Source organism: Haliotis asinina, chromosome 15 (assembly GCF_037392515.1).
Source record: "Haliotis asinina isolate JCU_RB_2024 chromosome 15, JCU_Hal_asi_v2, whole genome shotgun sequence".
NCBI lineage: Eukaryota > Metazoa > Mollusca > Gastropoda > Lepetellida > Haliotidae > Haliotis > Haliotis asinina.
The window spans coordinates 10,092,974-10,109,331 of NC_090294.1; the positions used below are offsets into that span (position 1 = coordinate 10,092,974).

A 16,358-nucleotide genomic window follows, 5' to 3' on the forward strand; every position below is an offset into this window, starting at 1 on the left:
ATTTCAAAACGATATTAATTCATATAATTCTGTTTAAAATGTTACATCCATCATTGTATGTAATATCTGATACATTTTCAAAGTGCCTGCATGTGTGTTAACTTTATGAATCAATGTCAATTCATTTCTTTATTCCTTAAGTATCTATTGTTGTCAATTTTGTATTGTCTCATGTGCCACCGCTGGAGGGTTTCCAGTGTTATCTATGCCCTTGTCTCTGTAGTAAGCACCTTCTGGCATTGCTTCGGGTATGGTACCGTGAAGGTCCTGGATAGAATAGGCCTTCATCAACCCATGCTTGCCACAAGGGGTGACCGTGCTTGTCGTAAGGGGCGACTAACGGGATCGGGTGGTCCGGGACACATGTCATCGGTTCCCAATTGTGCAGATTGATGCTCATGATGTTGATCACTGGGTTGTCTGGTCCAGACTCGATCATTTACAGACCGCCGCCATATAGCTGGAATATTGCTAAGTGAGGCGTAAAACTAAACTCACTTTGTTCGGATACGAATTTCGGCCCGTCACGGCGTGGTCCCGGGTTTGATAAGAGACATGGCTACACTGTGTGAAGCTCATTTCTGGAGTCATCCCGCCGTGATATCGGTGGAAGATTGCTAAAAGCAGCGTAAAATACTCGCTCGCACACATTGCGGGCATGTTACTTCATCTCCACATGCAAAAGAGATGTTATTGTGTGTACCTATTGTTTACCTATTGCATACACGTGACAAGGCCTGTTTAGGTGCGAAAATTAGATGTTAGTTCAGAAGCTTTCTGATCTTATCTGTATCTCTGTAGAATTCTCGCCTGCTGACCCCAAAAAATTGTCCTTCCTTCGAAATAATATTCTTTTAAATGTTATTTATATTAGGCCTTCGTCTCGTCTGACGTTGGATCTAAAAGAAATGGATCCATGAACATTAGATAGGTATCAATAACAGCTCATATTTCCCATAGTATTAACATTTAACAATAACATAGTGGTTTCTCCTTGTTCGAATACAGCCTGGTTGATGTATGTTATTTATCTCGCGGTAAATACTAGACTCTCTGTTCCAAAATGGCAGCCACTGCGGCCAAGGTATGCGTAATTTCGCATTATATCTTTATAGCATAACCGAGTGTGAGCTAGACAAATATGAAGTGTTGTCCCTATTCAACAAAAAGATGCAACTGCTTTCATAGAACTCAATGGCTGACACACCTGTCAATTAGAATGACATGGTTGGGTTGAAAATCCACCGACCTTCACATTGTCAGTTACGCAAACATCTCTTCCAGACCTGTGATGATTGGATGTAACTGGGGGTGTGCTCGGCATATTGGACAGAATTTGAAGGGATCTTCTTTTCCGACATGATGATTATGACAAGCGTATAAGAAAACGGGAAATCGCATGGATCTTGCGATCACCCGAATTTGTAATTCTCATCTGATAATTTTAACTTGTTTCTTTGAATTATTGTATCTGAACATACTGGAAAACATATCCAACTACTAGAAATGCAGCTGAAAGAAATGTTTCCTCACTGTTGAAAATAAGAGGGTGTATGGGCGGAAGTCTTACTTGTGTGGAAGTAACAGGATGTGTAAATATGGTAAACAATGTACCATGGTTGTGCTGAGAGTTATGTTAAAAGGGCCAGACAACACAGGACAGGCCATTTACTATTGTAGAACTATTGTGGATCGGAATTTGAGGTGGCAGTGCACATTTTGACTAATTTATTTTGATGCTAATCATAAAATATTGACTTCTATCCTCTGTATATCCATTGGTTTTTTTATTGACTAGGTTCTTCGGTCAGCTTCATTTCGAAGTCTTGCCCAAACCCACAAAAGATGGTTTTCATCTGGATCTCACTTGCGTTCCATGTCCGCTACAGACCTCTCCCCTTTGCAGGAAGGTTTCCGGGCAGCACCCCTCACAATACTCAGTGATGAAGAACGCATGATGAAGGAAACTGGTAAACAGAGTCAATATTAAATGAACAAATTTAGTAAATCAATAATGCCATCCACATTATTGTCAATAACAAATGATATTTCTCCTCGTGCTTTATAAATAAGTTTGTTCCTATCACAAAAAATATTGATAGCGAGAGCCCCAGCAGATATAGGGTATGCTCAAAATTGTGTGTTATTGTTTCGAAATTTTACCTAAATATGGGGACCATTGTTCATGTTTTCAGTAAGGGTTTAGGACCTTTTCCCCCATAGCCTTACATCAGACATGGTGGCTGTGATCAGAAACAGAAATACTACTTTATTGCAGATTTAAACTCAAATTCACTCACTCATGCTGATTGTAGTCTATCTGATTTAAGGTAAATAGTGGATTTCTGATCAACAAAATGCAAATTATTTTTTGCAGTTGCACGATTTGCTGCTGAGAAAATTCAACCTCTGGTAAAAGAAATGGATGAGCATGGTGTGTTTGATCGATCTCTTATTGCTGGGCTGTTCGAGAATGGGGTTAGTTGCACTTGCTTTCACTAAGATTGCCATGAATGGTTATGTTTCCATGTGTACTGTGTATGTGGCAGGTAGTAACAGAATATTTTCACTATGCTGTTGATGGCTGGTAAATTTGTTCAGAGCCTCAGCACCCTCATTATCCTGACACAGTGTGATGTAATAACTGAAATTCAGTGCTGTAAGCAGTCAAATTCACTCTGTCACTCCACCACCCTATTCATGACAATTTGTACGTGTCAATATAGGGTTGAAATTGAATTTCAGCGACCCATGCTTGTCATAAGGGGCAACTAATGTGATCTGGTGGTCAGAATGACTGACTTGGCTGACACATGTCATCGTATCCTGGTTGTATATGTCGATGCTCATGCTGTTGATCACTGGATCTGGTCCAGACTTGATTATTTACAGAATGCTGCCATTTAGTTGGAATATTGCTGAGTGCAGCATTGAAAATCAAACTAGTGCCGCCAGCATAACCTGTCTTCCCTCTACAGCTGATGGGGATTGAGATACCAAGCCAGTATGGTGGAACGGACTCCACATTCTTCGTGGCCAATCTTGTCATTGAGGAGATCGCCAGGGTGGACCCAGGAGTGTCCCTGGTTATAGACATCCAGAACACGCTCATCAACCGTCTCATCGATGAGTACGGAACCAAGGAACAAAAGGAAAAATATTTGACAAAACTCGCAACGGACACGGTGAGAATATGATCATATATTTAAGATGTGCTTAAGTGATATGTAAAGAAAGCAATGAAGAGAACGCCATTGTATTCAGTTAGTGTCAGGTCAGCTTGTGTTTAAAAAGGTTTTTGACTTTGAATCATAGAGTTCTTTGTAATGTCTTTGTATGATTTTGATTGTCATAGGAGACAGATTTCTTGGTAATAAAACGTTTTTCCTTATCCTGTCTCATACCATTTGCTAGTATTATTATACTGCATACATTATTACGTTTTATTAATTACAGTCTACATATGTTCTAAAATGATCACAATATTGTGTTGGCATGCCTGATGATTTGCTTCTTGATATGTTTTCAGGTGGGCAGTTTCTGTCTGTCAGAGGCTGAGTCAGGCTCTGATGCCTTCGCAATGAAGACTTCAGCTGTGAAGCAGGGCAACCACTATATTCTCAATGGCGAGAAAATCTGGATATCCCACTCCTCCTTTGCTGGCGTCTTCCTAGTGTTTGCCAATGCTAAACCCACAGATGTGAGGCATTACCTGTAACAACTTCCTTCCTTTTGTTTCAGTGCTGAATTTTCTGATATTACAGTAGAATTCTTTTTCCATACATTTGCCAATACTAAACCCTTTTTGTGAGGTAATTGTCTATAAAAGCATCATTCCTGTTTGCCAATGCAAAACCCTGTGATATGTTAGACGTGTGGACTAGCAGAAAAATAGCTGGGCAGGGTTGTTTCCCTTGATTGTTCTGGGTCAACTGATCATGGATTCAAAGTCAGGATATCATCTTAAAGGTCACATGCAATGTAAAATACAACTTTGCAGATTCTGGTACCTTTCGGTGTGCACTTACCGAAACAAATCATAAAAAAAGCCAATTCAACCTATAAAGTTGAAAAAAACGCGATGAAAAAAAAGCCCGCGAAATCGGAGTTCAAACGTTTCACTAAATTCCCCCCAGCGCTGGGGGAAAAACTGGTTTCAACAGCTGTGCTGCGCTGCGTCCATAACGCATGCGCAGTGAATAGGTTCGCGGAGCTTGAAACAGTATGCATACCCAGCGTCTGAGGTCGTGAGCAGTAGTCTAATCTTGGTTGTGTACGCAAACAGGTACATAATCTACTCGTTACGTAAAAAAACTTGTTGATTGTGGTAAGCAGTCTCTGTCACGGAGAAAGCTCAGTGTCTGGTTTATTCACACCTATGTGTCTGTCTGCCTGTCTGCAAAAGACAACATGCAATACACAGCTTCAATCATTGACCACGTGCAATTTGAACTTAACACCTATCTGACTATACGACATAAAGAAAATAAGTTGATTTATGACTCGTGCACCTGAGTCCCATGTCTGCCACATTATGTAATCAGGCATGTGTGATACACATGACATGTTTTTATGTCTGTGGGTTGCAAAAAAACTACATTCATTTTTTTTGGATGACTGGATCTGACGGAAACTTGTGCAAACTCTTGTCAGATTCAAGTCCTGCTTTGTACTTGGACGAATGACAGATTCCAGCCACGCAGTAGTTTACCATCTCTACTGACATGATTTTTTATTGGATCGAGCGCAAATTCAGAGAACATGTATTTTCTAAACCCAACATCTCTATATACATTCTTCATGGATAACAACTTCTTTTCGTGTATATGATTTTGCTTGACAACAGTATATGAATCCATACTGAAACGACGCATCAAGTACACAAAAAGAAGTTGTTATCCATAAAGAATCTTACTTTCTTGTGACTGGCTATACTTCTAAAATGTCCATCAAACACACAATGAACCCTCAGCATGTAAGCAAATGGAACAGCCAATTGGAAGCCGTCGTTACACTTGAGTGCAGCTCCACCCGCTATGACTGGGTTCGGTCTCCCGAGGGCTTCGTTTCGAGGGAAGTAAGCCCAAGTACAAAATATTGCACTTTTGAATCGCGATTGTACGCTTATAATTTTGTTTATTTGTTTTTTTAAAAGCAGCAATGTATATTATATGTCATGAATAAGTGATAAATGTGTTTTAATTATGTTTGATTTTTTGGTTGCATGTGACCTTTAAGATTAGGTGCCTGACCTTGAGAGCGTGGGTCCAAATCAGGATTATCATCTTATGATAAGGTGCCTGACCTTGAGAGCGTGGGTCCAAATTGGGATTATCATCTCAAGATTAGGTGGCTGACCTTGAGAGCGTGGGTCCAAATCAGGATTATCATCTCAAGATTAGGTGGCTGACCTTGAGAGCGTGGGTCCAAATCAGGATTATCATCTCAAGATTAGGTGGCTGACCTTGAGAGCGTGGGTCCAAATCGGGATTATCATCTCAAGATTAGGTGGCTAACCTTGAGAGCGTGGGTCCAAATCGGGATTATCATCTTAAGATTAGGTGCCTGTCCTTGAGAGCGTGGATTCTGCTTCTGGCATTCATTCTACAATAAACCATAGGATAATAGTGAAAATTTTGTCATACTGAACTGCTAGGACATGATATGGTTCATTGTTTAATTGTAGGGCTACAAGGGTATCACATGTTTTATCGTGGATGCTGACTCTGAGGGCATCACCATTGGAAAGAAGGAAAACAAGATCGGCATCAGGGCATCAGAGACATGCTCAGTGCATTTTGAAAATGTCAAGGTGAGACTCTGATATCAAACACTTAAGCATTTCTTCTTATGTTGGCTGAATGTTAGAATATAATATAAGATATGTTGATGTCAGAGCTTTAAATTTTGAAAATCTGTAGAATCGTTCTATATTATTACTGAGTGTTCAAAACAGTAAAGTAATCAGTGTTTTGATTCCGTTCAAAAGTAGTAATATCTTAAGGAGGGGATCAAGTTCCTGAACATCAGTCACATTAGTGTGTCAAGAATTTAGCAGGGTGGAACATTTGTGAAAGGTGTTGTGTACAATTTACAGGTACTCGTGGAGTTCATGTCTAATGAAATAATGTTTTCTCAGGTGCCTGAAGAGAATATCCTGGGCCAGTTTGGCCATGGCTACAAGTATGCCATTGGTGTGTTGAATGAAGGAAGGATCGGAATCGCATCACAGGTATGTCGTCCTGTTTGGCAAGATTCAAGATGTCTGTCATATTTCTGCCATATTTCAACTATGTGGCCGCGATCTGTAAATAATCAAGTTTGGACTGGACAATCAAGTGATCAACAACAGCATGAGCATCGATATATGCAATTCGGACATGATGACAGGGCAACCAAATCATTATTTGCCAATTACAGAAAGGGTTACTGGAGATCAGTTCTAACTTGGATCTGTTATTACCAGTTCAAATCCCCAGTTACCATGATGATGTTTTAAGGGTTGTCAGCACTGTGGAAGTTTTATGCTGGTTTAATGACATCCATCTTGCCTTAGGTGTGGATTATTTCAGACTGTCCTCCCGAAGTGGGCTAACACATCTGGAATAATGTTTGAAGAGGCAGTAAACCAGTTTTTTGTTTATTGGACTGATTATCAATTAACTTGCTATGTATAAGACCAAGAAACAGTTCAGTGAGGATATAATTGTTCCCATCAAGTCCTAACATGTTATGATGATGTGATTGTATGTTGGAAACAATACTGTATTGTGTATTACATGATGATGTTGTGTGTTGTACATGACGATGTTGTGTGTAGTACATGACTGTTGTGTGTATTACATGATGATGTTGTGTGTTGTACATGACGATGTTGTGTGTAGTACATGACTGTTGTGTGTAGTACAAGATGATGTTGTGTGTAGTACATGACGATGTTGTGTGTAGTACATGACGATGTTGTGTGTAGTACATGACTGTAGTGTGTAGTACATGATCATGTTGTGTGTAGTACATGACTGTTGTGTGTAGTACAAGATGATGTTATGTGTTGTACATGACGATGTTGTGTGTTGTACATGACGATGTGTGTGGTACATGAAGATGTTATGTGTAGTACATGATGATGTTGGGTGTAATACAAGATGATGTGTGTAGTACTCAACGATGTGTGTAATGCAAGACAGTGTTGTGTGTAGTACTCAGTGATGTTGTGTGTAATGCAAGACAATGTTGTGTGTAGTGCTCAATGTTGTGTGTAATGCAAGACAATGTTGTGTGTAGTACTCAATGATGTTGTGTAGTACAAGACAATGTTGTGTGTAGTACTCAATGATGTTGTGTAATACAAGACAATGTTGTGTGTAGTACTCAATGATGTTGTGCAATACAAGACAATGTTGTGTGTAGTACTCAATGATGTTGTGCAATACAAGACAATGTTGTGTGTAGTACGCAATGATGTTGTGTAATACAAGACAATGTTGTGTGTAGTACACAATGATGTTGTGTAATACAAGACAATGTTGTGTGTAGTACGCAATGATGTTGTGCAATACAAGACAGTGTTGTGTGTAGTACTCAATGATGTTGTGTAATACAAGACAATGTTGTGTGTAGTACTCAATGTTGTGTGTAATGCAAGACAATGTTGTGTGTAGTACTCAATGTTGTGTGTAATACAAGACAATGTTGTGTGTAGTACTCAATGATGTTGTGTGTACATGATGATGTTACACATGATGATGATGTTGCAGATGCTGGGCCTGTCACAGGGATGTTTCGACCATGCGGTTGCCTACACCAGGGAACGTAAACAGTTTGGCCGACGGATTTTTGACTTCCAGGTGGGTTTAAACACATTTTATGAGTTACATGTGTCTCCAGGAAAATATACAGGCATTTGTACTTGTACTGTCCAGCCAGGTGACTTGTTGGCTGTTTAATAATACAGAAAGTGGAACTCTGTTTCCTAGACTGTTTAGTAGGTGAAGATTAAATGATATCCAGTGCTGTTCATTGTGTGTTTCTCCATGTTTAGAGGTTTCGTAAATGATTTAACCATGTATCTACCGGTCATGGTGGTACTGGAGAGGTGACATGACCAACTGTCTGTGTCAATATGACCCAGGGTCCCTGTAACCTGACCCTTGACCTCTGTAACCTTCACCTTTCTCATACTAGTCATACTAGGTTTCTGTGAGGATAATGATGTACATTCCAAGGCTGTTATGTTGAAAATGGTTGTCTTGAAGACTTGGTTCTTGCATATTCTTTATCTTTTCATCATTTTGTGTTGACCTGAGATAACAGGAATATTTGACATGACCCTTTCAACGTTACACAGTGATATTAGACTATGAGTATGAAATAGGTGACAATGGTGTGAAGCACGTTCACTGACTTAATCAAACTTGCACTTGTTGTGGGGTAGTGGTGTAGCCTTGTTGTTAATGCATTTGCTTGTCTTGACAAAGGTCCAGGTTCAATATTCTACAATGTATTAAATACATTTCTTGTGTCCCCAGCCATGATACTACCGGAATATTGCTTTAAAGCAACATAAACCATACTCACTGTTTTGTTGTTAAAATAGTTGTACTTGTAGTACTTGTAGTAGAACCAGTGTTCACATTAATGCAGAAACATGCGTTTTTCTTGTTTTAAAATAATGAAACCAAGCAGAAAATAATTTGCATGCATGTTTTGGATGCATAGATTCTGATCAACTTAATTTTAAAAAGTACCTTAAAACAGCAACATACAAAAAAAAAACAAGAAATTTTGAAATGCTTCATAATTAAAGTTTCACACGCAAAAGATTTGGACTACATATTTATACTTTTATTTCTGCATGCACTCGTACCAAACCTTCCGCGAACACTGAGAACAACGTTTCTGGTTTCCCATCAGGCTATGCAGCACCAGATCTCTCATGTGGCCACCCAGATCGAGGCTGCTCGGATGATGATATACAACGCTGCGCGACGCAAGGAGGCAGGACTTCCTATTGTGAAGGAAGGAGCTATGGCCAAGTACTTCACCTCAGAGGTACTGTGCTCAGACACGGATAATCTTCACAGGAATTTGATGATGCGTTTGTAAATGTATATCAAAGTACTCACTGGATACACATTAACAAGTCCTTTTTGTTCTGTAAATGGAGATGTTGGTATACAACACCCTCCCTGTCCTACTCCTAGTATGGGTGTGTGGGCAGCGTGCGAAATAGCTACTGGCCAGCAAGCCAGTGGCTAGTAAACATCTTCACAGTCACTGGCCCAACTGACCAGTGAATTTTCATGGAGTCAGGTTGTAAATATAGCCTCTCTCTGACTTTTTAAGTTATAATACACTTTTAAATCATGCAAGATTATGGCCTGACAGAGATGATATTAACATATTAAGCAGGTGTACAGACTTACATAATACACTTTGTAGAGTTTGAATCCCTTGTGGACACATTTGGGTAGATCCTGGTGGTAACACTGGCTGACATGATGTGACAGAAATTATAAACTGGTCAATGCTGCATGAACCCATCTCTCCTTGCATTGTGCAACCTGCATTGTACATGGGTACAATGTGGGAAGCCCAGTTCTGGTGTCCTCTACTGTGATATTGCTGGAATATTTCTAAAAGTGGTATAAATCCAAATTCATTCACTCGCTCAGTCAAACACATACATGCATGTGCACACATGCATGCACAAACACACTGAGTCACACATTCATTTATTCTTTCGTTAACTCTCTCGCAGGTGGCGACACTGACTACGTCCAAGTGCATGGAGTGGATGGGTGGGGTAGGTTTCACCAAGGACTACCCTATAGAGAAGTACTACAGGGATTGCAAGATAGGTAAGTCATCTCCCCTGGTTTGTTTGATACAGTCCCATAAATACATGTAAAACTGATGTTGGCACAGTGATTCATGTCACATCCCACAGCGGGAATTCCACAATAGCTCATGCATGGTGTGACAGAGGTAAAGGCGTCTGGGCCAGACAAACAGATAGTCAGGTTGATATGGCAGGTAACTTTTAAAAAATTATAGCTAAAGGTTTCTTGGTGACGTCTCCTACAGGATATGCTTTATAACAGAAAGTAAGTTTACCAATATCCAACCGAGCATTATGGGTAAAAACAGGTATTTGGAAGATGGCTGCCTTTGGGACTTTCCAATCACGAGAATGACCATAACTGTGCCAATATTAGAGCTGCTGTGTATGGTTTTGATACATGACCAGACAACTTGTGACAAAATAATTAGGGTTTGACTTGTGTCAGTATTATTCAAAAGAGTAAATTTGAAAATGTTACCATTGGCATAATTTTTAACTTGTAGAATATCATCTAAAAAAGCAAACAATTTTAGGGTAAAGTTACTCGACAGAGTTTACCTTAGGATGTCATTTAGTCCTCATCCTTGCCCTCATCATTGTCCTCCACTTCTTCTTTTGAGGGTTCATAAACTGGATTGTCACATCATGTCATTTGGCACAGTCAATAGACAGTCGTGCATTGAAGTCCATTCTTCCTGCAGCTGCAACGTGCGGAACTGCAGCTAGTTGTGCAGTTACAATATATGATTTTAAGATGATTTGCTAGTGTCCTGCTCTGTGATCCCACTAAATGACCAGTGGGTTACATTACTTTAGGTGGCTTACTCTTGTAGCTTACTTCATCAGCAAGGATTGTGGACATTCTGTCAAATGTTACGCTGTAAATCATGATATTTTTTTAATGGTGACCAACAGATGTTTTTGCGTCATGATGTGATCAGGCTGTTTATTACTGTATAGTGTGGTCCAAACTTTAATGTTTACAGACTGCTGCCATATTGCTGGCATAGCAACGCCAAAGTGTGTGGAAAATGGCTTATCATAAATTTTCTTTCTATTTTTATTATCATCATTTATTATTATTCTTTCAGGTTGCATTTATGAGGGAACAAGTAATATCCAGCTAAACACGATAGCCAGGTGCTTGGAGCAGGAGAGCCAGCAGTAGGCTGCTCTAGATGGTGGAGAAATATTTCACACTTGGAGTTTGCCCAAGTAATAGACACTGATCTTTGTGTCATGGCAGCTGTCTGTCGTGCTCATCGCCAACTCTACATACTGCAGTTGCTGCGATGTCAGAGCTGTCTCAGTTGGTACTATCTTTGTGAATTTAACACAGAACTAGTCATTGCGTGATAGTATTAGAGATATCCATACAATGTAAACCCATATTCCTGGTTAGACAGAAAGTGAACAACGTTGTTATGTAAGTAAACATAATCAATGTGTAGAATCAAATTCTCTGGTGTCAGTCATATTGAAGCTTGTTTAACAAATCTTGTGTGGAATTTCTTGCAAAATGTGCCCCTTTTGATAATGTTGAAAAATTTACAGCCTTTGTGATGTATGAAATAAAAACATCAAGTGTTAACTGGGGTAGGATCTAATGTTGAAGATTTCTGAATATTGTGGAAAATAGTCAAATATGTAAATAGTTTTCAGAGCGCTAGAACAAATCTGTATATGTTTCCACTCCTAGCAGCTTCGTAACTGACTAAACACATTATGGAGGGACCATCTGGTTGTCACTTGTTGAGGGACAGTTCTTAACCTCAAGATTAAGAGGAGAGCACTACATGCCAGTCTTTTCTTGTGACTAGTATTCTTTATGGCCATGATTGTATGGTAGCTATTGTTCTTTCAAAGATTTACAGGCGAAGTGCTGTACCCTGGTGTTTAAAGCTTTTGCTCATTACTCTGAAGACCTGTGTTCGATTCCCCTTTTTGGTACAATGTGTGAAACCTGTTTCTGATGTTCCCAAACATTATGTTGCTGGAATATTGCTGAAAGTGACGTAAAACTAAGCTCACTCACTCAAAGATTAACGATTGATAGTGTAGTTGAAGAAATGAAACTGTTATGGCTTATGGATAATATTGTTTGTAATGATATTTCAGGTTATGTCTTGCCTGTTCATGCATAAAACATGTCATCTTTCTTTAACATCCTTATTTTAATTCCTATGATTTTTATATTTGTGCGTAGGTTGACTTGATAGTTAAGTTCTCCCATTCTTAATTTGGTTTTCCACTGAACAAAGGTTAAGGTACATGAATATTTTGGGGGATATTTTCTTTTTGTAGTAATGATTTCACATTGTGATAAAGAATATATGCTAAAGCACTAAAGTATTATTGATCCCATACTGTATTGTTTAGAAAGTGTGAACTAAGTATTTGTTCTTAAATTTATATCTTATTTTGTGCAGTTTAGTCATAGGACATGACTAATGATTGAATGTCTACAGCAGGATTGTAGAAATACATTGGTATGATGCTTGTGATATCAACATATGTAACTGGTATATACCATTTTCAAAATGTTTAAGTTTTATTAAGATGATGTTAAATACTGGTTGTATGTATGTATAAACATACTGCATGAATAATGCAATAGCTATAACAGTCGTATCGACCAGCTGCAGGCTCTGGAATCTCAACAGATGTAACTAATAAAGAAGGATTTGTAAATATGTACATAATAGTGTATATGCATTATGTATTGTCAGATTTGTAGAGTACTACAAACCTTACATGTTATTTATATAACAGCTGGCCCTAGAGTTTTGGTCCAGCCATTCACTGAACAGAGCCACTACATCCTGAGGGAACAGAATCATGGGATGGCCCAGATACTGATGCATTATGTATTGTACTACAAACCTTACATGTTATTTGGATTTTGCTTTGGAAAACAAGTTCAGTATTGTATCTTGCCGATAAGAATGATATTTTTTCATCTGTGGCCTACAGACCAAAAAGAATGGATGTTGTCATGTTTTATTTGAAATGACAAATCATGGTTAATGTTAATGTGTGTTTGTAATTGGTAGCTATTTGATATGATATGTGAAGATAGTTTGTGGATTGTTCTGGAGTCCTATACTCACACTGTGCTTTAGAATATTGGTACTCTCATGATTGTGGGATTAATATATTCACTTTCAGGCATATCAACTTTGTAGATATGAGGTGTAAGAAATGACAAGTGTGGTAGAACTGGTTTGAGGGTGTTTGTGTTTGTGTGAGTGTATTTGTGTCTTTGATGTGTTGAATATATTATCAGACTGCACTTGTCACCCAGATGATGTTGTCATGTGTTCAAAGCAGTAGTTGTCAAACCCTTAGTGTATGAAGTACCAAATGAATTCATTGGTTGAGGGGCTCACAGTGAATCCACTGTCACTGATTGTTGAACACCGACAAGCGTTGCAAGCAGTATGGCGGTCTTACATTTTCTTGTGATGTGGAGATCACTTCGGCTGGTCTCCTCAGTTGCCACCATTTGTGTAGAGTTGTTTCTCTTACATGCCTCAGAATCCTTTGATCATATTTAACTTGATTATGTTTTGAGATTTTTTAGCACCAAACCCCTGCTCGTATGTTTCATCAGAGTGCAAAACATCTTGGACCAGCATCACATGAAGCTTTCCTGCCAAACTATGCCGAAACATCTTGATAAAAACTGAAAAAGTGTTCAACAGACATGCCTGTGCACACACCCTCAAATGTTTTTTTTCGAGATTTGACCGTTAATGATTGTTTTGGTATTGTGATTGTTCACATCTGACAGAACTGCAGTAGTTTTGTTATTGTTAAGCCAGTGGGTGAGCATGAGGGCTATCCACAAAATATAACATCTGGCCCTACAGTTTTGGTCCAGCCATTCACTGAACAGAGCCACTACATCCTGAGGGAACAGAATCATGGGATGGCCCAGATACTGATGCTTGCAGTGTCACACTTCATTCAGCCTAAATTGTAACACCAAGTGATAAAGGCCTGCACATTTGTTGCTCAGACTTTCTGTAGACATGAATCTGCCACTCTGAAACAGTTGTTTCCTACTTACTCAGTCACAGGTTAACAACTAGAACAAGACAGTAATGGCTGGTTGTCTGAAGGTAGAGACATCACAGAAGGTGCCAAGTCAGTCCTGTTTTTCAACTGTGTTTCCAATAAAGCTATAAACAGGTTGAGATCTTGCTTGTTACTTGTATGTAACTTCACTGGAGATCCATTGGTTTGTGTCATTCACATGGTTTACAGCATGTGAAAAAGATTAGAATGACCCTGTGTTGGACAAATTGACAAATTTCTTGCTTGATTGTTTGAGAGGGCTGTGGGATGGTTTAGTGGTTAAAGCGTTTAGTGGTCACACTGAACACATACGTGACCCAAGTTTGATTGCACACATTGGTACAATCAGTGAAGCCCATTTCTGGTTTCCCGCCAGTGATATTTTTGACTACTTTCATAATAACTATAACTATCTAATGTGAGGTGAGACAGAACCCTCTCTCTCTCTCTCTCTCTCTCTCTCTTGATCTCTCTCTCTCTCTTGATCTCTCTCTCTCTCTCTCTCTCTCTTGATCTCTTGATCTAGCGGTTTCCTGGCCCTCTTCAAGGCGTCCATCCGTAATCTATGTGGTGAGGGATGGAAAAATGAGAGAGGTGTTGCAGCATCTTAGATACCCATTACCCTGCCAGCGCCGACGTGTCACATCACGTGACCGGGAGTGATGGTAGTGAAGCGGCCATAAAATCTTCCGAGTCCCGTGCTAGAATTCCCACAATGGACTTCCTGATCCCAAGTCGGACGCCTCAGAATGTCATCTGTGGGATGACTCCACGCCCCACTGCAGGAGCCTACACTATTCGACTTGCTGTGCGTAGTTGCAACGAAGCACACAGCATTATAGACAAGAATGTCATAGAGCGACGTTTCCATGGTGATCCGAACACAATCAGGTTTTTACTCACCAAACTTACGAATTTTGATGTAACAAACGAATACAGCCCCAAACTGCCTATGGTTAGGCAAGCATCGCCGAAACGTTCTCCTTGGCAGACCCTTCCGATTTGTCCACACAAAACTGACTCATGTTTGAACTGTAAATTGTCCCCGTCTTGTCTTTTGAACCTCAGATATTTACTACCCGTGAAGATACAGGATAGAACTGGACTCCAGCAATCCATGTCGTAAGAGGCTACTAACGGGATCGGGTGGTCAGGCTCGCTGACTTGGTTGGCACATGTCATAGTATCCTAGTTTTATAGATCAATGCTCTTACTGTTCTCTCCATTATCTGGTCCAGACAAGATTATGTAAAGACCGATGCATAGTTCATGCATAATTATAGTGAAATATTGCTGTGTGTTTAAAAAAACTAAACTTTTTCACTCACTCAGTCAGATATCCACACCGAGCTGTCTGTACCTTGAGGTAACGTTGATACACCTCAGGGGTTCCAGTCACTGTTTGGAAAATAGAAACCCATCCTTGTAACAGGCGACTAATGGGATCGGGGGGTCAGGATCCCTGCCTAGGCTGACACATGTCATCGGTTCCCAAATCGATGCTCATGATGTTGATCTAATATTGCTAAGTGCGGTGTAAAACTCAATCCCTGTTTGGACAATAAAGTTTGAAATAAAATCTAGATCTGTAAAACCGCTACCCTCATTTATGCAATGAGTGTTGCGGTAGATTTTTCTAAAATATTCATTTCCTCTCCGATTCAGTTCAAATTTGAAATATGTATTGATCATAACATATACAACCAATATACGTTTGCAAAAGCTTACATTTTATTTTAATGAATTATTTTCTAAATAGTGCTTCGAACCTCTGTACGATGAGCAGGCGGACCTTAACCCCCAAAGATGCAGTTAATTTGAAATGTTGTTTTATATATTTTTCTGTATGTATGTAGAATAACCAATTTTAACATGTCCACAATGAATATGTAATATTCAAAACGTCCACCATAGGTTTTCCAATATTACGTTGATCAATCAATCACTGTTGTCTTGCACAGCGGATTTGTCGTAAGTGCTAATGAATTGATTCATTCAACGCGTACATCTTTGTGAATTGTAAGTCCCAATGTAAACATTTGTGAAAATGTTTTAGTTGATTGTTTGAAAGTAACCCCCAACCCTTAATTGTGTGCGTTCTTTTTGAACCGTGGACATAATGAACTCTGATGTCACGTTTGTTATTAAAAAAATCAAAGATTTGAATCATTACAAAGACAAGTGATATCGAACAATCTTCTTCGTACAGTTTAATTAATATCAGGGTCAGTACACTTGTTCCATCCTCACCGTACAGATTTAAGAACTCTGCTTCTCAATACTGTTTATGCGTGAAAAAAACTCCCAAGTGGTTTTAACGTCACAGACTCGTGAAGGTCCCGGGGTAGAATAGGCCTTCAGCAACCCATGCTTACCATAAAAGGCGACTATGCTTGTCGTAAGAGGCGATTGATGGGATCGGGTGGTCAGGCTC

The 16,358-nt window shown here is 39.4% G+C and overlaps 1 protein-coding gene across 1 annotated transcript; it reads left to right on the plus strand.

Moving 5' to 3' along the window:
* Positions 1 to 1,052: 1,052 nt before the first annotated feature.
* Positions 1,053 to 14,040, plus strand: LOC137265670 (short/branched chain specific acyl-CoA dehydrogenase, mitochondrial-like). Its single transcript, XM_067801101.1, has 11 exons — positions 1,053 to 1,084; positions 1,799 to 1,970; positions 2,378 to 2,478; positions 2,979 to 3,185; positions 3,530 to 3,700; positions 5,687 to 5,812; positions 6,140 to 6,232; positions 7,758 to 7,847; positions 8,914 to 9,051; positions 9,761 to 9,860; positions 10,936 to 14,040. Exons 1-11 carry the CDS (start codon positions 1,064 to 1,066, stop codon positions 11,010 to 11,012), a joined length of 1,296 nt encoding a protein of 431 aa, XP_067657202.1. The 5' UTR covers positions 1,053 to 1,063; the 3' UTR covers positions 11,013 to 14,040.
* The last annotated feature ends 2,318 nt before the right edge of the window (positions 14,041 to 16,358 follow it).